Raw genomic sequence first — 22,259 nt, forward strand, 5'->3', positions numbered from 1 at the left:
TCACATTCGTGGGTATTTCCACGTTCTATCAGTTTTATTACAACAAAGGGCAAAAATAAGACAACACCAGAAACATCAAAAGGCCTTGAAGTGCTGAAGGAGACACACAAACATTTTACTCTCAGACATGTTATGGTGTCATGGTTTCATGACATATGGTTACACGAATACTTCCCAAGTGCCATCGTTCAAATAAAAATGAGTTCATACAGATTTAAAAAATAATAATACAATTTATATACACCGTGGAATTAGCTTACATCATTTCATAACAAAAACAGTGCAAAAACAAATGGAAAGGTAAGTTGCTACCATTGGAATGGCTCACAGTTAATTAACACTGCACAGGAAACCATGAGGCAGGTGCCCCACATTACCCCTAACTTCTGCCATAAATACTAATCCAGTTCTTGGTTCCTATTCCTTTAGTGTTGCTTTGAATAACAGGTAATAGGCACCTATGCTAAAAGTAAATTCCTTGGTAAACCACTAAGTAACCAGAAGAAAAGCAGTGAGGGTGCTGTTAGAAAGGAATGAAGCGAGCGGCAAAGTGTGAGAACATGAGTGGTTCATTTAGGCAGAGGTGAAATGCTGCATCTCCAAACATCACATAACTTGCAATTTCCCTTCTGCAAGTCAAGTAACCAGTGATTGCACACTCGGATTTCCCTTCAGAGAAGCTGGAAGGGTCACCTGCTACCACTAGTTAAAATTTCTGTACTGACTGAAACAGGTGTGTTTTGCAGCAGAAAGGTTTGAATCAGATGTGTAGGCAGGGCAGACAGTGCTGACAGCTGACTGAAGGCTGTTTGCATCACGGGGATGCAGAGCTGGTGCTCGAACAAACTTTGGCAAGATTTTTCAGCCTGCCCTGCCTAGATCACCAAACTCCAGGCCTCAAGGGGAGGACATCCTGCAGCAACATTGGCTGCTGCATATTGTGTAGAGAAATAAAACAGGAGGGAACCAGCTCATGGCAATTTAAGGACTTCAGATTCAGGTGCAGGGAATGAAAAAAAAAACCTTCCACACAATCACTCAACATGAGCAAGAAGAAAAGCATTTGCCATGGAGAGACATAGGGCACTCCTTGAGAGGTTCTCTGACAGTATGGGAATGTAACAGCTTGAGCACAAATCCTTGGAATGAAAGGCAGTTTTGCAGAAGTGTATTTAAAACAATTCAGCTTCAGGGAGTGCAAAGGTGTGCTGGAAGTTTCTGAGGGCAGCTTAGTGCAAGACCAGTTTTCAGGGAACACTGACATTTTAAAAACCAACTGCAGTTTATCCAGAGAAAACAACCTTACTCTACGCACAGGGAAACAACTTGGAAGTCAACAGCAGAAGCCAATACCAGCTCGTACGCTCTAAGAACAATGCTACATCTGTCCCAGCTAAGGAGTTGAGATTGAAGGCACAAGGAATGGCTGTAGGAAAACACCTTTCTTCAACCTAGGAAGTTTAAGACCTTGCTTGCCTTACCCAAAATGGAGCCAGGGTATTTAGAAGCCAGCAGAACTACTTTCAGTGGAGGAGACAAGAGCTGTTGCTACAAGCTCCACAGTTAAGAAAGAGAAAAGAACGGATCAGTTTCTGCTCTTTAGTTAGCCATGGCCCTGGAAAGTGGTGCTGGGAATTAAAAAATAAAACTTAAAAAAAAATCTAAGTGCTTATGAACAGCTTTGACAAAAATCTTTCCAGCAGAGCTGTGCTATGCTCTGTATGACAAGGGCCAATTCTCCCTTAAGATTTTGTTTCAAGACCCATCTCTCATCTGCAGGACGAATATCAAGTGCATTCCATGACTTGGCCATCTTTCTTGCAAGCACAGCCAGAGAATGCATCTGTCCCTCAGTTATCCAGACTGCAAAGACAACACCATCCTCTAAGGAGCTCCTGTGACTTGAAGAGCCATATGTGAAGACTACAGCTGGTGCCCTGAACACAAAACCTCCTGGCCCTAACTGCAGCAGCTTGCAGAGCGCTGCCCTGCAATGATCAGCTTCCACAAAGTCAAAGATGCTGCTCTAACAGATGTAGTGTTTAGACATGTAAGGAAAAGGCACCATTTCTTCAGGCTCAGCCAGGTAAAGCTTCAACATATATGAGTTCCTTATTGTATGTTCTGAAATAATGGCCAATTTCTTTCTGCTGCACCTCTCATCTCACTAGCTCCTTATGGCAGACAACAGGTTAAAAGGAGTGCTCAGAGACTGTGCAGAAGCTTTCCTGGGACACATTCCCTGTGTTACTTAGCCCAGTCTCTTGGCTGAGAGAATGCTCTGTGCTTTATCAAGGCAATCAACTACGAAGCCCCTGGAGGCACAATGCTGGCTTCCCACCCACAGTTATCTGTATGCAAAACTCACAAAGGCAGGTGCCTGCTGGAACAATACAGGTGCTGGCCAGGATGGTACCTGCTAAAGCAGTGAACTGGCTGCAACTGGCTTTTAAATGCTGTTTTTACCCTTACAGACATTTGGCTGTTGCGGTTGCAAATGTTACTCCAATCATTTTCAGAGCCAGACAGCCTCACTTACCAACCTGCTGTACAGTCCTAACTGCCAGTCACCAGCACCAAGTATCCCTCCTGCATGGCAGCCTCAAGTTACACCAGCTCCTCTCACAACAGAGATCATTCAACCAAACATCAGTTGTAACTGCCTCAAGAAATCAAACTTCTCTGTACTGTGAGGAAGTGGGGTTCCCTGGTCTATAGCTGTAGCTGGAAAGGTGTCCCAGGCTCTCCCAGCTGGGTCACTACAAGGACACAGTACCTATAAATACAGGAGTGTCAGGTGGTGACAAAGTTGAGTGCCACAACGTACCTCAGGAGAATCTCTTGCAGGGAGATAATGGTAGCAACAGCTAACGTGGAAAAAGAAATCTCCCTTCTCTGAGATGCTCTGTAAGTGTATTAAACATTTATAGTCCAGGCAGTAATTAGAATTAAACTGCTTTGAACTCCTGACTTTCCAAAATGCTCTCAAAAGTCATCTGTGATCAAAAAATGTTACAGAAAGGACACTCTCCCATGGAAAGAGTAGAAAAATTAGGGGAAAAAAAATGGAGGTGAGGGTGGAAAAATATGGGAAATTGTGAGCACCCACAAAGTGATGTGCATTTCCAGAGAGTTGGCTTTTTATGCTGCTTTTGAGAAAAGCCATCCTCCAAAGCAGCAATTTCATAACTTCATTATCTCCTCTCAGCCTTGACAGCTATTCCCTTCTCACACAAGTAAGGCAAAAGTTGCAGGAACAAGGGAGGACGAGGAGAAGGGAGATGCACAGGAGGACAGGGAAAAGATGCTGCAGTTCTCTGCACAGGGTACAGTGCTGCTAGATGGTTCTTTCATCCAAGCCTCAAAAATAAACAAACCAAACCAAAACAGCAGAACGTATACTGTCGGGACAACATCTGATGAAAGGCTTTCGCACAGGAAAAGAAAAAACCTGGATGAAGAGTAGTCAAGCCAAGTGCCTGAGACCAGTCAGTAGCTCTGGGCTCGAGCAGTTCCTCTAATTCTCTGGCTAGCAAGATGTTTTCCAGCTCCCCAGGCTTGATATGCGTGTGAGAAGCCAAACGGCAAGTCTTGGGCCTTTGTGGGGTCCAAGCAGAATGCGAGAGCATGTGCAGGCTTGGAAGAGGGAGGCAGCCACACCAGCAGTGGGGCAGGGTGGGCAGGGGCATCAAATGGTCTGATAGTGTTGTCTCAGCCTCGCCTGCAGGAATTCATGGGTCAGGTTGTGCCGAGTGATTATCCCAACAATCTTAAAGAGGAAGAAAAAAAAGGAAAGAAAGACATGTCAGTATCACAGACGTACCACTAAGAGATGTGCATGGTAGAGCTGTTGTTCTTTCCAACTCAAAAGAGCAAATGAGAACCTCCAAGCAGTTCTTGGTCAATATAGAGTTACAGGGGGTTCAAGTTCAAAACCTATGGCCCCTTCTTGAAGCACATATCTACAGGCAAGGTACATGCTGTTTTAACTACACCCAAATGGATAGCTTAGCTCCTGCTACATCTTGACACAGCAATAGTTACCCCAACCTATAAAGGGAAATATTTTTTTCCATTATAATACATCCATGATAGAGAGCACACAGATGTAACAAAATCCTTCAGAAAGTGAAAGCTATTGGAAATGTCAAAGCTGTCTCATATGGCTTCATTAGAGACATCTCCTGTTTGCCACATGACAGGACTGCAGACAGCTCACACGAAATTCTAAGAAGCTCTGAAGATGGAGCTGTAAAACTTGCAAAGTGGTGAATGCACACTGACTGCCACTGGCTGGCAGGTTACAAAAGGGGCCCTCTCTGCCAGACTGCTGGGAAACAGTCAAACTACACATCTCAGCCAATGAAACAGCTCAGTAATTTTTCACAGTGAGAGTTCAGAGCTAGGCTGCTCTCTGGTACTGCAGGAGCATCCTGTATTAAGCGTGGAATGAGTTTACAGTACGCGTTCTCCAACAAGTTATTTAGGGTAGCTATTAGGAACACCTAAAGGCAAAGACAGCACTGCTGTCTCAGGACAGACCAGTTCTGGCTATTATTATCAGGACTTTGCCTTCCTGTCCAGGCTTAAGGGAAACACTTTCTCATTATGCTTATAGGAAGTTACTGACACCTACTGACTACTCCTGCACACTGTAGATGGCAAAGAGACAGCTGTGGTGAAACAAGCACAATTTTCTTTGCTGCCCCTACAAGTAAGAACAGGATGCAAGCTCCTATCCAACAGAAAAACCTCCTGTCCCACCATGTGGTAAATTCTACTCTTGGTCTTGAATAAAGCTGTTAAAGAAGTGAAATTGGTGACTTCTTATGAGCTCAAGGACTCTTAGAAGGTACAAGACATGTCTTCACATCCTGTTATAACTTGAGAGAGGAGGCAGGTTGTACATCCTGCCCTTTGGGTGAAGGCAAGGAGCAGACTTGAAAACTAAAGATGGTAACGAAGTCACAGTAATTAACATTGCTCCAGAATCTTAAGACCACCACGTTCTGACTCCATTAAAATGTACCTCTTTGACATTAAAACAGATCTTAGCTCTCAAATAAGGTGAAAGCATTGCAAAAAACACATCTGCTTCCTTGCTTAGCAGAGACAAAACTGAGATAAGGGCTTACCTCTCCAACTGCATTCACAACTGGTAAATGTCTGAGTCCCATTGTCCTAAACAAGTTAAAGACTTGAGATACATGAGTGTTTGGAGAAACAGCAAAGGGTGATGGGTTCATGTATGGGGTGACATCCTAAGAAAGAAAAAACAGCATATTATTTACAAAAGGCATCTTCAGTTGTTCTGGAAATCACTAATAAGCAACTGCTGTAGCCCCTCCCATTCTCTGATCTCCAGACAGCGTATCCATCTATGGGAGTATTATATTTCTATACAAAGTTATTTCATTTTCAGAAACCTCATTTGTCACAATTGGTTTTAACCTGTCATCTTAAGAAAAGCCTAACGCTGCAGAAAGCCTCTAAGCAGGATAAATGTAGGTCCATGATGATGCTGGATGAATACGTGAGAAGCACGTGACGTTGGCCACTGCACAGAAGGTTGGATTCAACCATACTCTTAGCACTTTTTAAAGGCTTAAAAGACAGCTCTAAATGTTTATCAGGAAACACTGCCACATTGCAGTGCATCTCTTACCACTATCATGCGAGGGTTCAGCAATGTGAGGTCCAGGTCATGGATATCTGGATAGCGGGGATAATCCTCTGACATTTCTGCATGAGACAGACGAGGCTGACTTGCACTCTGCAATTAAAACAAATGCCAGTGAATCAAGGTGCCATCTTCCCACATAGTTCACAGTCTGCAAGCAGCACAGTTAACAATGCTTCCCAACGCCCTACGCTTATTCAGACTGCCTTCCTCCTCTGCCCACACAAAAATGCCTTCTCCAAAAGCATTCCTCCTAGTTGTTCATCTCAGTAAACCCATGCAGACTGAGAGAATAATGGATATGCTCTCCAAACTCTGACACATCCTGGTTGAAAAGGACTTGAAGGTACTGGCAAGCTGAATGTAAGCCAGCAGTGAGCCCACACAGCCCAGAAAGCCAACCATATCCTGGGCAGCATCAAAAGAAGCACAGTCAGCAGGTTGAGGGAGGTGATCCTGCCCTTCTGCTCTGCGCTGGTGAGACCTCACCTGGAGTAATGTGTCCAGATGTGGAATCCTCAAAACGGGAGACACACGGACCTGGTGGAGTGTGCCCAGAGGAGGGCCACAAGAATGGTCCAAAGGATGGAACACCTCCCTGCAAGGACAGGCTAGAAGCTGGGGCTGTGCAGCATGGAGAAACGTAGGCTCCAGGGCCTGTCAGTATTTAAGAAGGGGACAGACTCTTTAGCAGGGCCCGTTGTGATGGGACAAGGGGAAATGGTTTCCAACTAGAGCAGGGGAGATTTAGATTGGATAGAAGGAAGGTTTTTGTTTTGTTTTGTTTTTTTACAATAACAATGAAGCACTGGCATGAATTGAATATCTCCAAGGACTGACTGGACTCCCAAGTAAGGCTGAATGGGGTTCTGAGCACCTGATGGAGCTGTAGGTGTCACTGTTCACTGCAGGAGATTTGGACTAGATCATCTTTAAAGGCCCTTTCCAACTCCAAAGATTCTGTGATTCTATGAACATGTGGGAAGGAACAAAACAGCATTGTGGAATCTGGGCCCCAAACACAAATACTCATACTGATCTCAGCAATAGCTGAAAAAGTCCTGGTAAAACCCTGGCACATTGGCAGCAAGAATGCACAGTATATGCTGCTGGTTGCCCCAACTATATTTTAAGATCTACCTTCCATTCCCCAGTTTTACTTGCACCTTCATGCAAAAGATACTTTCATCAGTTGATTTTCCTCTCCCCATATACAGTAGCTGGTTTCTTTCCTTAGATGTAAAATGCCAAGATAGGTAAAATATTCTTGGCTGCCCAAAAAATTATCCCCAATTTGCTAAGCTGAGAGGGCGGAGATGTCTTTGCTACAGTTCCAGATTAGGAAGACTCACTGACTGGCTCTCGGAGTAACAAACACCCCTGACGAGGAGGGTGACAAGCTGTGAGCGCAAGATCAAGCCATGAAAGGTCAAAGGTCTGAAACGTTCCTCCATGGTCCACTCTTCACTGGGAGACTGGTCAGGATACAGGTTGGGGTAAGGAGTGTATCTGTGAATAAATACACATTCTAAGTTGCATGAACATAAGGAGAAACACACACCCCATCCTCCAAAGCAATGGCTATTTCTGCTCTTTGTTAGCTTCTCCAGAATATTTCAGGGATTCTTGCTAGAGACAAGCAAGTCATTTCTCCAGCCAACCAGAGAAGGGTCAAACGCCATTACCAAGGAAAGAGCATTACACCAGCAGCAGAATGGAAATAGTCTCCTAACTATCAGTTTAAGTTCACTTCCTACTAAAGCAATTTTCACTGCCAAATTACTCGGACTGTAATAAAAGCTGAAGTATCTGGTGGGATGTCAGTGTGTAACTCCACCCATACATGTCACAATCACTAGGTTAGAAACTGATTAACTACACTGGGCTTCTGCTTGGAAACAACTGCAATGCATGTCTAGTGACTCAGCCTAGTTACCAGAAAGGTGCTATCACGTACTACAGAAAAAAGTCATTAGCTCCTCTCTTGGGAGGAAGAGCTTCAGAGAGCTCTCAGGTTTTCAGCAGAAAATAAGGCATCAATTTCTACAGCAAAAGCATTTCCCCAGGTAGCCCATCCTCTCCAGGTAATATTTCTGGGTAGGTACTTGATGGAAATTTAAATTAAAAGTGTCAGTCAGCATCAAGCTATTATCCTAGGAGTCAGACACAGGTGCAGGTTCCAGCACTGCCTAACAAGTCCTGACAACAGTTCTAAAAACATGGATGCCAGTACTGCCTCCTCCAGCATATGAAGTAACGGGGACTGTACAGAAGCAACCTGTTTTGAAACCTTCATGGCTAGCACGATCTCACCTTCTCTCTAGCATTTGTTGCAGCAAATCCTCCTTTTCTGGTGGCTCCTCTGTTGTTATGTGCTCATCGCACATGTTGCGCAGCTCACTCGAAGGATAGGATTTCATGGACTGACTCCGTTTGCGCTGCTCTCCAGCTCGGGTGAGAATGCTGGATTTCTGTACACAACAATGTTCAGACATTCACTGAGCAGGTCAACAATTGTCAAAGAGTGACTACAAACTGTTTGTTTAGGAAGAAGTTTTTCCACACAGAGGGTGGTGACACACTGAACAGGTTGCCCAAGGAGGCTGTGGATGCCCCATCCCTGGAGGCATTCAAGGCCAGGCTGGATGTGGCTCTGGGCAGCCTGGGCTGCTGGTTGGCGACCCTGCACATAGCAGGGGGCTGAAACAAGATGGTCATTGTGGTCCTTTTCAACCCAAGCCATTCTATGATATGATTCTATGAAGTCAGGCACCCTTTTTGCTAGAGCATGGGTACACCACATTACACATTCCAACCTTGAATTTCATGTTCCCCTCTCCCCTGCCCTAAATTGCATTTAGGCAATTATTATCAGTCTCAAATGTGGATTCAATACTTCAGTGCTGAATCCAGAATTTTTCCAGGTCTATCCTGAACTGGTTACTTAAAGGAACCCTCCTCCCTTTTGCTTCTAGAAATGCAGCCCTCTGTTCTGCCCTTATCCGTCATGGTCAGGAGGATAGGATAAAACTGCAAAGTCTGTGGTGCTCGTGTCTGGTCTGAATCCTGCATGGAAAATCGTCTCCATCACAAAGGAAGGGGTCTTCCACCTGCACAACCAGGCTCTTTATTCTTCAACTTACTGAAGAAGCAGCTTCTTACCTTGAATTTGATGTTGTTGCTGATCAGCTGATTTCCCTTCATGAACTCCCTCTCGTTGCCCCGGTTCTCAGTCACAACAGGGAAGGCATGATGAACAGTTGTGCGCAGGATGCTAACGAGGGATTGGATCCGGGTGTGGGGGTAGACATAGGTCAGGTTGGGTTCCATGATGTCGCTGGCTCGTAGTCTGAGGAAACAGAAAAATCCAAGATTGCTGCATGCATCTCACCTGCTCCTCAGATCTCCACCTCAGCAAGGGCTCCAGCACCTATTTCCTGCTCAGGCCTGATGCACAACTTCCAGCTCCTCTCACAGCAGTTGATGCAGTCAGGTTTGTTGGACATGCAGCAATGTCCTCCCATTACAACACTCTTTTCTGAGGAATGTTTCTAAGACAAACTCTAACCCACAGCCCTGCCAAGAGTAGCAGCCTTACTTATCCATTTCCACCTCTGTTTCCCACTCCAGAAGAGGCACTCCTCTCAGGTTCACATGGATGTCATAGATTCCCTTGTTGAAAAAGTCTCCTGTCCATTTGGCTACCTGCAGAGCAAACAGAAGGCCTACTGAGTTGTTGCTCCAAGTAAAAGAGTCCTTGGTTCAGCGTGGCCCTGGAAGGAAGAGAGATTCAGGGCTAGCACGTGTTCAAGAAGCCAGAGCTAGGACTCACCATGAGGGTGATCATTATTGGGAGCCCATAGGTGATTTCATTGGTGGATTCAATTAGGATTACAGTCAGGCTAATTGTCATCCGGACCACTCCTCCCAGGAATGCTGCTGCCCCAATCAGTGCGAAGGTTCCCGAGTAGATGTGATCCAAGCCGATATAGCTAGGGGAAAACAGAGAGCCCTGAGATTAGAATAACCTGACTGAGAGCTCAGCATGCACCTGCAGCACATCTCTCACACACATTCAATGCACCTTTTGAGCAGGTTGGCGACCAGGCGTCCGAAGGCAGCCCCACAAAGCAGTGATGGCACAAAAAGACCACTGGGCACAGAGATCCCGTATGTCCAGCAGGAGAGTAAGAAATAGAGAAGGAAGAACAAGGAGAGTGTGACTGGGCTGAAAGTACCTGCAACACAAGAATAATCATGACTAAAGGGGAAAAGGCCTGTGGAACAGATAGCAGTCTTGCACCATCCACCTCTCAACTCACAGCAGGCCCACCACACAACAGTCTCACAGTCCAAACACACATGAAAATGCTGAGTAAGCAGAAAAGAAGGAAAAGGAGGCCTTTCTTTCCATGGAGGGGGTCTTTACTCTGTCGTACCAGCAGCCCCCAAGCTTGAAGATGCTTTTAGCTTCATGGTTCTTTCGACAAGACAGTTTTCAAGCAAGATGAAGCTCTGAACCCTAAGGATAGCACAAGATACTGCCTGCTAGCTACTCACCATCTTGATGGAAGAGCTGGAGGATAGCTGACTCCTGGGGGTTGAAGAAGAGGGTGGCCATGTCATTATAGGTTTCATTTGGGCAGAAAAATGTTTTGATGCTTGAATTCACGTCTTCTGACATGCCCTGATGAAGAACAAAAGGACATGAAGAGTTAAAATCTACTCCCTACTATGTCAGCCATCGTATAGAATGGGAGTCTTCTGTACAGGGCTCTCAGCACACAATCTGAGATGATCAGACCAAAACAATGTCAGACATTAGGCCTGCAGCATCAACAGGCTGATTCACAGCCTGAGCTCATTTGCCAAACTACAAAAGCACAAACTGCAGCTTTCACTATTACCTTAAGGTTCTGCAACTGCCCATAAGCTTTGATTCAAGTTTTCTGTAGGTACTGCATGCCATCAAGAGCTCATTACCTGCCCATACTCTCTGAAGGGCGAACAATACGAAGAAGGCATATGATCTTCATGGATGATTCCTCACCTGCATACTCCAAGTGTCATTGCCAGTGTGACTGGTGGAAGACATCTGCCGGCATTCCCCCAGAACCATGGAGGCCACAAAGACGACAACAGTTGTAGTCAGTGACACAAGCAGGCTCTCCAAGACTCTGCAAGCACACAGCAGAAACCACACAGTGAAGCCACACACGGACCCGTAACCCAGTGTGGGCTCTGACTCTGAAATAGGAAGAAGCAGACACCACAGCTTAATACTTGAAGCAGGGGAGCCTGCAAGCCAGGCTGAATTATGACTTGGTGGCCAGGATTGCATTAGCTCCTTTTTTTCATTTCCTGCCCCTTAAAGGAGCTATTTCTGTTCTCAGAACACGTAGTCACATATAAAAAGCCACAGGGAAGGGTTCAGTGATGATGCTGTTCACATGGAAACGATGTTCTCTGTATCCTTACAACATAGAAGACTATCCTGTCTAGACAGCACTGGACAGGTTGACGCATAGCCTCTCCTACCTCTTTTCCAGCTACTGAAGTACCTTTTTTCCCCCCCTCTAAACCCTGGGCTTCTCATTTATGAACACTGTTTACAGCAGTTAGCTTCTAGAATTACATGGCAATTCTCTAAATGCCACAGGCAGAGATTAGTTGTGGTTTTAACCACACAAGATAATAATCTACTCTTTCTACATCTATTTGGACATGATACAGAAGAATCCTGCACGGAGATGAAGCTCTATTTTACTCAGCTATAAACACGAGAGCCCCCTTCACAGCCCATGTAAGGGGATTCCAGCTTTTGTTACCCCACCATAGTAATTACAGAAGCAGTGATAGACTACAACAACTCATTTTTGGTGCTCATTTTTAAAGTTCTATAGATGCTTCATTTTGTGATTTCAACATGAGTACACCCATCTTTTCCTCCAGCCCCTCTCGCTGGATCCACTAGATCAATGCATTTGCTTTGGGATGCTGAATACAGATGGGAGGCAGCTGCACAAGCCCAAGAGAGCACAAATACCTGACAAGCTTTGGTTTGGGGTGCACGTTCCGCATGCGGTACTTTGCGAGCCTCTTGTTTAGACAGTTGAAGGTGGCTCCAAGAAGACCTCCTACAATCCCCATCAGAATGAAGAAGCCCAAGTCCACAGCTGTCCAGAGGTGGCATTTCTTATCAGACTCAGAACACTATGTGCAACAAAGCATAAGAAACCCATTAGTAGCTGCAGTTTCCTGCCACTGCTTCTCCCTTAACAGCAAGATACTTTTACTGGCTACAACCATAGCGGAGCAATCCTGTGTTAGACTATCAGTGTGCTGCTGCTAAGCAATCAACTGCCCTTAAATCAAATACGCACGTATCCATAAAACCAGCAAGAAATAGTGAACTGACTCGAGACCAGAGGGGGAATAACAACAGTGCTAAATCTTACCTTAAACTCTCCAAAGTTCAGCAGACCAGGGAGCTGGAAAGACCCCCAACTCCCAAACTGAATCCCAGAGCGGAAAAAATTCAGGGTGAAGGTGGCAGCCATGGAACAGAAAAGCTAAGGAAGTTAAAACATGGAAAGAAATTAATTAATCAGAATTAAAACTGGCACAGTCAGCCCTTCCTTGAGACTTATGGCTGAGGAAAGGAGTATCAGAACCTTTATGAAAATGGTCATTATGGTTTATGAACACCAAGCTGTATGAAAATGGTCCTATTGAGGGTGCCCATTTCCTGCTGCAAAAGAGAGTAGGCTTAGAAGGCATTACTATAATCAACTGATCTGGCTTCCCCCATAAGAAGAGTTAGGAATTTCACCCAGTAATTCCTCCAGCATTTATTTAATCAGAGATAGTAATCTACAGTTAAAAAACAATTACAAGGCACTGACACAGCTTGTTTAGAAGGGGAATTGAGGTCTTCATTAGCTCTGATAGAGCTACTATTATAGCAAATCCCTGGCTCCTCTTATTCCTGCTGAGAAACAGTAGACTAACTGAATCCCACCAACAGGGCATTTTGTGTAAGAAACACCAAAAACGTAACGAGACACAACACATTCTTAGAACAACTGTCAACTTCACAAAACTAAGCACTACAGGCAGAGAAATCCACAAATAGAAGGTACAGAGCATTGCTTCAGTACAGCTCCCCTGGGCAGAGGACAGCAGAAAGAAATTCAGCACCTGCTTACTCTGCTCCGAGAGAAATGGGCTGCAAAGGCCCAGGTACAAAAGCCATTTCTCTCATGTACCTGAGAAAACTATGCCACCTATAAAGCTGTCCTGTAGTTCTGGATAGTATCAGATTACTCTCTGCCCTTGATCTGTAATAATTCTGGGGCACTGATAAAGAAAGCAATCTCTCCCCTACCAGGAGGGCTCAGAAGGAGACACAGGATAAAGTGAATGACCTCACAGACACGTCCTCTCCAAGGTCCAGCTCAAGGAAGAGACACACAGAGAGAGCCAGGCACCACTTACCACTTTCCATGTAAGCCCTTGGTTCCAGAAGGAGGAACCTTCTTCCAGGCTGAAAAGAGTACCCCCAATTGGGGCTCCAAAGGCAGCTGCAACCCCTGCAGCTGCTCCAGCAGATACAAAGTCCCTTTTATCCCTGAAGAGGAAAAGAACACCAGTTTAGCAGCAGAGCTGTGAATGTGCCTATAGACCATACAAAGTAAGGAACAGTCCCCATTTATTGATATATTCTAGGGACACATGAGTGACAGCTGGGAGAAGTACTGGGATGGAAAACAACACCATTTGGTCAGCAAGCTGTTGCAGCACCATGCTCTTTCTCTGGAGCACCACTACAGGGCAAAGCACTGTGGTGCTATGTGACTGCTGAGTATATAAGGAAACATTCCAAATTACAGTGTTCCAGCATCACTTGGAAGAATTCCAGAGAGGGAAGGGCAAGTTTTTGTTCACATTCAGGTGGAACTGCCTTCTCTGGAGCCTATCTTGGTCATAGAGGGTGCATAACTGAGCTTGTTACCAACAATGAAGCCATTTAACCATTCAGATTAAAGGTTTTAAGTAAGTAGAGATTTGCCGAACAGTATGAGAGAACATTGGTGAACATGGAGATCAGAGCTGGGATCCCTTAAGGACAGCATGGAAGAGTCATGTTACTTATCCTCGTGCTGTCCTCCTGCAGAATGAGGCTGCAGGATACTAGAGAAAAAAAAACAAGTGACTAATTCATCTCAGACAGCCACCCTCTGCCCAAGGAAGTCTGCTCAATTCACCCTTTCCCCCACTTTCCCTCTTCTCCTCATCCTGGAGACAGTACCTGTCACTGCGGAAATATGGGAAGTTAAACTGGATCTTCCTCAGCGAGATGCTCTGGAACTACAAAGAAAGTAAAGATTTAGAAATACACGTGATAGAAACTTACTACTCACGGTACTCTTACAAAGCAGTGGCATGGACTGCTGGTCCCTAATCAATGTCTTGGAGAACAGAATGATTTTCTGCCCAGGCCAGTACTAACCTGTGGCAAACCTGCACCCACGACAGCACCGCTGTGGATCATTGGACCTTCCTTCCCAACAAAAAGACCTAGAAAAACAAGATTGATAAGTTAGCATATTTCCTGCCCTCTTCCTTGCTGGTAGTGTCAGGACAGATCATCTCACCACTCCCATGGCATGGTACAACTCCTCTGTACCAGGCCATAAGGTATGTAAGTGGTTTCCAACACCTCAGCTGAGTTCAGGCTCCTCTCTCCTCTCAAAGGAAAGGGAGCTGTGGAACGCTGTGCCCCCCAAAGATTTGTGAATAGACTTGCAAATTGGGCAGAAGCATTCCAAGACTACTCCTTCAGTGACTCTGATCTCCCCAGGTTACTGTGTGCCCTGCTGCTTACAATTCAGCCTCCTTCAGCCTGCTCTAAATAACGTATTCTGGAGAATTCTCACGCCTCCCTCTTAGATTGAGCCACAAAGAGACACTTCTTACTAGCCCACCTAGAAGAGCATCTGTTCCCTTAGCAGTTCCATTCCTTCTGTCTTACTGACTCTCACAACCGGGCCATCAAAATCATTTCATCAGAAAAGCAGAGAAACCTTCTGTGCCCTCCCCTTTATTTCTCCCCCTTCAGTGATTCCTTGCCCCAACAAGATAACACAGCCCTTCTTACCTCCTGCTACGCTGAAGAGCACTCCCATAGCTTTGCACACCACCGTCCGGAGCCGCACAACCCCTGGAACTTTTACCCCATTGAGGTAGCACTTAATTTCAGGAATTCCTGATCCAGCTGCCACAGGCTGCAGAAAGGAAACAGTGATGCTGTGCTGCACTGGTTTCAAAGCTGACTGACAGTATCTTAATCAGAGGGCACAGCAAGGGAGAGAGACACTGCTTAGCTAAATCAAATGGCACTGTGAAGTTAGTTGGATGCCTTGGGCTGTGGGCAAGAAGGAAGCTTCATACCTAGAACCCATGTGAGAGTAAAGGAAGGCTGTGTAAAATGCAGCAGTGGACTTATGTCTTACCTGGATCAGGACTAGAAGACTTGCAAGAAAAACAAAGGTCAAGTTGAACCCCAGCAGCTCCAGTAAAGACAAGGCAAGACAGCCTCTCTCAGTGCATTCTTCTACCGCTGCACAGAGGGTCAAGGAAAGCAACAACATTCCTCCCATCAACACACAATCATTCTGTGTTGTCTGGCAACAGGAGCCAAACTTGTGCTTCCAACTCCAGCCAGGGCAGATGACAACCCATCAGGAATCCAGAGCTCAAGGGTGAGCTATAAGGAAGGGAAACAACTAATTCTTTCAGAGATTAGCCTTTGCCCACATACTGATACTGAAAGTACTTTCTTGGTTTCAAGGGCTGAATGACACAGGCAAGTGAAAACCTGATTAATCAACAATGTGACCGATGGCAAAAGTCTAAAAGAATCAGCTTCTCTGAGCAAAACATGGCAATAGGAAGAAAAGGGTCACTCGAGTCCAACAGGACTCTACCTGTCAGGTAAAAGATACAGCTTTGTACGACCCGGAACTTGAGCTGGGTAAAGAGCCGTACAAAGAAATCCACAAAGAGGCCCACCTACGAAAAAAAGACAGACCTGTCATCAGAAATCATATATACGAGCAACAAAGACACTCTCTAGCAAGCCCTACCAGGAGGATAGAAGATGAAGAAGGCAGAGTAAGTATTCAGAGTAAAGTAACTTGGGAAGCTCAAATTCAGTGCCTTCCTCGTTCTCTCTGAGACAGATCCATCCCAGAATTATTCCACTTCAGAGCATTAATCTGGTAGTGTTTTTAACACCTACAACATACCTCAGGGTACAAGAGAAAGCTGATGTTTCATTGAGGCATACAGTCAAAAATAATTTTCAAGTACGTACACTGAAGTCTGCACTGACAAACATAAACACAGCTCAACTGTAAACTGGCATGCTGTTTGATTAAGTGTTCACTTTGGACAAGTTTTGCAGAGTTAAAGAATTTGTCAGAATACTTTGCAAAGAAAACACAGCAACATCTGGAAGGAAAAAAGCTCTCCTGGAATATAATACATTAACACTGTGCTTTAATTCCCCAAAGCCACCTCCAGCTAGGAAGTTCTCCACTTCATGAACGTAAATGTTTACTCATCTTCCCTCCTTTGCCATTGACTTCTAACTTATTCCTGCTGATCTTTCCCCACACAGCATGATCCTTACCAGTCCTGTGCAGACTCCAATGGCAAAAACCATCACCCATTTCACTGCTTCATAGTTTCGGGCTTTCTGTTTAGAAATAGGATTAAAAAAATAAATAGAAGAGCCTGGTCAAAGCAACATCTAAACAGGGACCAGAAAAAGGTGGACTTTCTACAGCTTTAGCTCTCAAGATACTAAAAACTGGGAAAAAAAAAAAAAGTTCCTACCTTGTTGTCCATGCTCTCCAAAACTTCCAAGTATGGGTCATTGATACAGCGATCGTAATCCAAGCTCTGGAAGAAAACCAAAAGGTCAACCTAAGAACATCAGCTGGCACAGGCTGTGCAAAATCCTGTTCACAGATGACCTTGTTAAAGATTACAGAAGTCACTGCCTCCCCCAAAGCTTGTTTTGCAAACAAGCGTGGGAGGCAAAACTTCTGTAAACAACTTCATTTAAGTATTTCCAGTAGAGCCAGAGAAGAGAATCTCAGAATCAAGAAGTTAAAGAGCAGACCAAGATAGGGAACGAAATAAAGTGATTAACACAACTTTAAGTTAAAGTCGAGATTAAACATAGAGATTTAGACCTTACATTTTTAGGTGCCTCCAATGTGACAGTGCAGGGGGTAACATTAGATTTAACCTTTAATTACAGCAGAAGCACTAGGTAGGAATTCTCTTCTCAACAGGCAGCATCAGCTCTTAACCTCATCACAGGAGGGAGTTAAAAGTAATAGTTGCCCCATTGTAGTCACAAAATATCATTAGTTTCTACCTATATCAGCTTCACTTTTTTGAGCCAAAGGGCAACAGGTTGGTGTTCCACCAAGCAGTAACAGCTTGCTGACATCCATGCTGACAGCAACTCCTCTAAATAAGTCAGGGCCACTATTCAGACACTTAAAAACCACTAATCTCCTGTAAGAGTCAGGATCTGATAGATGGGAAGACCTGCTTCGAATCAGCACGGCACGGCAGACAGCAATAAAACAGTGACCAAGGAGTTGCGGATGCTTTCTACAGTCACAAGGACATAAGACCAGAAGAGAATGTACACTTCACGTTTGTTTGTTTGTTTTTAAAGCAACAGATTTAGGAAATGTACTTTCGTAATAGGAATCTGACTTAAGCAGCAGATGCTCAAGACCTACTCAGAGCATAGGGCTCTAGCCTACAAATGCCATGTCAATGGATACAGAGTAGGTCTTTGCAAGAGCAGCAGCTTTTGGTATTCCTGTGGTGCCAAGGAAATCCACCTGTAGCGATGCAGTTTGACTGCTTGTCCCATCACAAACTCACACTGATCAAAAGCTGCACACAGTTCTTTCACAGAATCACAGAACTGCAGGGACTGAAAGGGACCTATGGAGATCATCAAGTCCAACACTCCGCTAAAGCAGGTTCTCTACAACAGGCCACGGAGGAAAGCATGTAGCTATAGATCTTGAGTAGCTCCAGAGAAGGAGACTCCATCACCTCTGTGGGCAGCCCGCCTCACTGCTCTGTCACTCTGACAGTAAACTTTTTCCTTACATTCAAACAGCTTTGATGTGCCTGTTTTGGCTCATTGCTCCTTGTCCTATTGATGCATGCCACCAAAAAGAGACCATGCCCACCGATGTGACTGACTCAAGTGTGGGACACCTCAGATACTTATCAACAATGATGCTTATTGCTCACCTCGTAGTCCTTGCGTGGAAGGATCTCATCTTCCTCTTCATGAGTTTCTCCTAGGATCGTCTACAGGACGAAAGGGCAATGAAAAATCATCAGTGGGATGGATGCAGACACCAAAATGAGGACATAACGCATACAAAGCTAAGGTGTGGGCTATGAAAACACCACTTATTTCGGATACCTACAGAACCATAGAATAGAATCACAGTACCATTAAGACTGGAAAAGCCCTCTAAGGTCATCCAGCCCAACCCCAGCCCACCACACCGTGCCCACATCCCTTACAGCCACATCTCCACACTGAACGCCCCCAGGGATGCTGAGCCACTGTTTCCCCGGGCAGCTGTGCCAGCGCATCACCACTGCGCACTGACACACAGGGCTTTGCGTTAGAGCTCACACCTCAGCACCAACACGCCTCACCGCTGCCCTTGGGAGGCAACACAGAACGCCAGACGGACGTCCTGCTTTCCTTCCCAGCGACAGGAAGGACAGCACAGCAGGCAAAGGGAACGCGGGCCGAGGCGGCGGGAGGCAGAACGGCCGTGAGGGAGCGGGCCGTGAGGCGCCAGGGCCCAGCGCCATAGCAACACCCAACGCCCGCCCGCCCGCCCGCCCTCAGGCGCTCCCCGGCCTAAGGCCCAGCGACAAAGCACCGCCGCAGGGCGAGCGGCCGGACACGCGCGGGGCTCACAGCCGTACCAGCTCCTCGGGGGTGCGGCTCTCCCGCTCGCCGCAGCAGTGCGGACAGCAGCAGCACAGCGACCCGCCGCACCCCGCCATCTTCCGCCGGCGCCGCCCGCCCGCAGCACGTGACCCCGCGGCGCCCACGTGACGCGGCGACGTACGGGAGGTGAAGGCGCGGTGCCATGTCGGATACGGGAACGGCGGGACACCACGTGATGGATGGGGGGGGGAACAGCGGGGCTTAAAGGGACGCGGGATGGGGCCGCCCGCGATGTGCAGCGCCCGACGCCGCGGGGAGGTGAGCGGGGCCCTGCGGGGGGGAAAAATGGGACGGCTTCCCATCCCATCCTACCCCACCCCTGGAGCGGGTTCAGCCGAGGTGACAGCACCCGGTCCTTGGCAGCCAGGAGTCCCTGCGGGGTGGCGGGTTCCCTATAGGGCCGATTCCTATAGGGCCGATCCCCATAGGGCCTCCCCGTGTCTGTGCGCTCGGTCTCGCCTCGTGCTGTACCCGCAGCGCTGTCCCTGCAGGGCACTGCCCGGGTAGCGGGCCTGGCGGCGGCCGTGCAGGTGCTCCGTGCCGGTGGAGCGGCGGGGGCTGCGAGGGCTGCGGGTCCGGCCCCGAAGCACGCAGGTGCGCCCTGCGAGCGCTGCAGGAGGAGCTGCGTTCCCTGCGAGGTTATGGGAACGGAGCTGAGCGCTGCTACTGATGCACCGCACGAGGCCTTTCTGCCGCCGCTTTGGTTCGAGGCGGCCGGCAAGAAAACGACACGAGAAAACCTCACCCTATTAGAGGCACCAATAGGCCGACCTGCGTGCAGCTGCTCGAGGGGAAAAGAAACCCTGAGGGGTTGCGGTGTTCCTCAGTACGAGCTGCTGGGAGGCTGCCCCTATAGCCTGCGTGCTGCTGTGTGCTTTGGGATAACCCCCTCCCGAGAGCTGCCCTGCACCAGCCGGCTGTGGTGCTCGTGGGGAGGGCTGTTGGTACACCGAAGGTTTGAGGCTGTCCGCTGGTGGCAGCAGCAGCCCTCGTGCTCCGTTCTCTTATCTCCTGCCAGCTGCAGTGGTCCCCAGGTGGTAAAAGCAGACTTTCTCCCAAAGGGTTTGGCTCGATGGCCAACTGAGTGTAAACAGGAGAAGAAGAGTTCAAAGTCTGGGTGACCTGAGCTTGGAGCTTCTGGTGAGGACAGCGAGTGTGCCGGCTTGTGCAACAGCTCCCTCCAGAATAGGCTCCCGTGTTATGTAATGACAGCGCGCTGCTTCCCACTGACAGCTCTAAGCTTTGACAAAGCAAATAACCCCAATCCCATTTTTACAGCAGCTTTTGTCTATTTGTCTGTAACTGCTCCCTCGCTTCCGAGGTGTTGGAGAAAAAGCATCAGGCAGTTATGGCCCAGGGAGCTCAGAGGAGTTGGACATCCTACACCCAACTTGCAGAGCTGGTTGGCGTTCTGTAAAGCCAACAAGCAGACCTGAGCATTCTGCAGGGCAGGGAAAGATGGAATGGTCACTGACCCCATTTCCAAGCAGCCACAACCTGTGAGGAAGGGAATGCAACAGCATATCTGGTGAAGGAAACAGCTGAGAATGTGCAGTGGATGGCACAGTGCAAACATCTATGGAGGTGGCATGTCTTGTGGAGAGAGAAATGCCACAGGGTGATGCCCATAAGGACAAAACAAAGCATGTCTTGCAGGGTGACCTGTTTCAGAAAGGATCCTTCCATTTTTTCTTGCTTACCTTCCCCATTAGCAATTGTCCTTATCTCTGCATTGCAAAGAAACGCTGCCTTTTGGGAATAAACAGATGGGACTTCATGAGGATGGATGCAGTCCAAGGGGCAGCTGCTGTAGAAGAAAATCTGCTGGTGTGCGTAGCCCGAGACCGCAAGATCAAAAAGGTCTTCAGCTGATGCATGTGGCATCATGGCCTGCTGAACTGCAGACAGAGCAAAAGTCATGTTAACCTGACTGTTGTGAGAGCCAAGTTTGATCCAGCAGGCACAGAAGAGTTGCATCAAGGTGGCACGAAGCCATCTGCTGTGCTATTTTCAGCGCTGTGTGAATGCACTGGTTTTACTGTGTTCTCACTAGGTCCTCCACGGCAGCTTGCAGTGAGGGCTGGCCAAAGGGACTGCTTGGTGATGATTAACGGAGGTTGTAGCACAGGATCCCTTTTCCTTTTGCCTGCCATCACCTTCCCACACAGACACGTAGCTGCTCCTTGCTAAGAAGCATGTCCTGTACCCACTGTGCCGCTTCTGTTCCCCTCCTCCAGAGCACTCACCATGGTCAATGAGAACCAGCATACCTGCAGTGCCAGTTCCAGCTCCAAGTCCGATGGCGGCAGCAGCAGTGGGAGTGAGAGCTCCAAGGACAGCTCACGCTGCTCCACTCCTGTCCTCGATGCCGAGCGTCACGAGCGACTGCGGGAGAAGATGCGGCGGAGGCAGGACTCTGGGGACAGGTGGTTCTCCCTGGAGTTCTTCCCTCCACGCACAGCCAACGCTGCTGTCAATCTCATCTCCAGGTGAGGGCCGCAGGGTAAGAGAGGGGATAGATGAAGCCTCTTTAGTGGAGGGTTGGGAAAGAGTTAATGAGGTAGGCTCTGCCCCGTGCTCTGTCTCCCCTTCCAGGTGATGAAGCAGGTAATGGGGCTGTGCTTTCCTGCTGAGGAGGGTAATGGACACCAGGTAACTTATCTTCCTTGGAGGCCCCCAAGTGTTAAGCGTCATGGTGGGGTTGCTGAGAGTGCGAGGCTGCTGTCATGCTCTAGTTCTGAAGCAAAGTGCTAGGGGACAATACAGTAATACCTATGTAAAACAGAACATACTTCATGGACATTGTGCCCAGATCTCCAGGACTGACTCCCACAGGTTTTCAGAATCATTCAGCCACTACAGTTTGTGCCTCTGTGTTACCAAGGTCTCCAGTTTTAGACTCTGAGACTGGTGTCCCGATATACATGCTGCGTGAAGGGTGATAGTTCTCAGCAGAACTAAAGGTTATCCTGGAGCCTGAGCCACCATGTACTCACCTGGAGGAGAAGAGGGATTCTCATAACACTTTCTGTAATTGCTATATGCCAGTGCCATGCTTACTTTAAACAGAAGGGCCTGTTCCAGCCCAGAGCAGCAGAGAGGAAAAGTTAGAGGAGCCTTCATCCCTTCTGTGAGGCACACTTGGAAACACCACAGAGATCTGGCCTACCTTTCTATGTTTGTGGCCTATACATTTAAAGCTGAGAACAGGGGGTTCTGGCATTATCTTCCATCTCAAAGTGAATAGGATGTACATTGTGGTTTACCAGAAGGTGCATCAGTCTCTCAGAACATACTGAGAGGAAGTTTATTCTACAGAGAAGTCTTAAATTGTGTCCTTCCTCCAAGAGATTCTGTACTCTTCTTAATTCAGCCTCAAATGATTATTATCCTTATTCATTTCACATTTGCTACTTGCTGAACTCTTCTGTTCCACACCTCTGTTGGTGACTCCTGCTGCTGTCAAGCAAGTATTCCCTGCTTGTTGATGGCATTCCA

The 22,259-nt window shown here is 47.1% G+C and overlaps 2 protein-coding genes across 5 annotated transcripts in view; one reads left to right on the plus strand and one right to left on the minus strand.

Moving 5' to 3' along the window:
• Window positions 1–20,485, minus strand: CLCN6 (chloride voltage-gated channel 6). Of its 2 annotated transcripts, none has more exons than XM_040651189.1 (23): window positions 20,462–20,485; window positions 18,038–18,097; window positions 16,583–16,648; window positions 16,377–16,442; window positions 15,688–15,754; window positions 15,196–15,302; window positions 14,841–14,967; window positions 14,193–14,260; window positions 13,992–14,050; window positions 13,178–13,310; window positions 12,139–12,252; window positions 11,727–11,893; window positions 10,731–10,857; window positions 10,241–10,367; window positions 9,765–9,918; window positions 9,513–9,672; window positions 9,279–9,385; window positions 8,843–9,029; window positions 7,994–8,151; window positions 7,033–7,189; window positions 5,666–5,773; window positions 5,136–5,261; window positions 1–3,769 (listed from the first exon to the last, which is right to left on the minus strand). In XM_040651189.1, exons 1-23 carry the CDS (start codon window positions 20,468–20,470, stop codon window positions 3,689–3,691), a joined length of 2,535 nt encoding a protein of 844 aa, XP_040507123.1. In that variant the 5' UTR covers window positions 20,471–20,485; the 3' UTR covers window positions 1–3,688. The 2 variants fall into 2 exon arrangements, with proteins under 2 accessions (XP_040507123.1, NP_001272908.1); NM_001285979.2 differs by lacking the exon at window positions 20,462–20,485 and adding an exon at window positions 18,737–18,841.
• Window positions 18,873–22,259, plus strand: part of MTHFR (methylenetetrahydrofolate reductase) — a 9,995-nt gene continuing 6,608 nt past the window's right edge. The window contains exons 1-2 of one of the 3 annotated variants that reach the window (XM_046903161.1): window positions 18,873–19,019; window positions 20,999–21,413. In XM_046903161.1, the coding sequence (XP_046759117.1) occupies window positions 21,403–21,413 (11 nt within the window). In that variant the 5' untranslated portion in view covers window positions 18,873–19,019; window positions 20,999–21,402. Of the gene's footprint in view, window positions 19,020–19,489; window positions 19,902–20,998; window positions 21,414–22,259 lie in introns of those variants that run through there. The other 2 variants (NM_001328491.2, XM_046903160.1) reach the window with 2 other exon arrangements.

Source organism: Gallus gallus, chromosome 21 (assembly GCF_016699485.2).
Source record: "Gallus gallus isolate bGalGal1 chromosome 21, bGalGal1.mat.broiler.GRCg7b, whole genome shotgun sequence".
Lineage (NCBI taxonomy): Eukaryota > Metazoa > Chordata > Aves > Galliformes > Phasianidae > Gallus > Gallus gallus.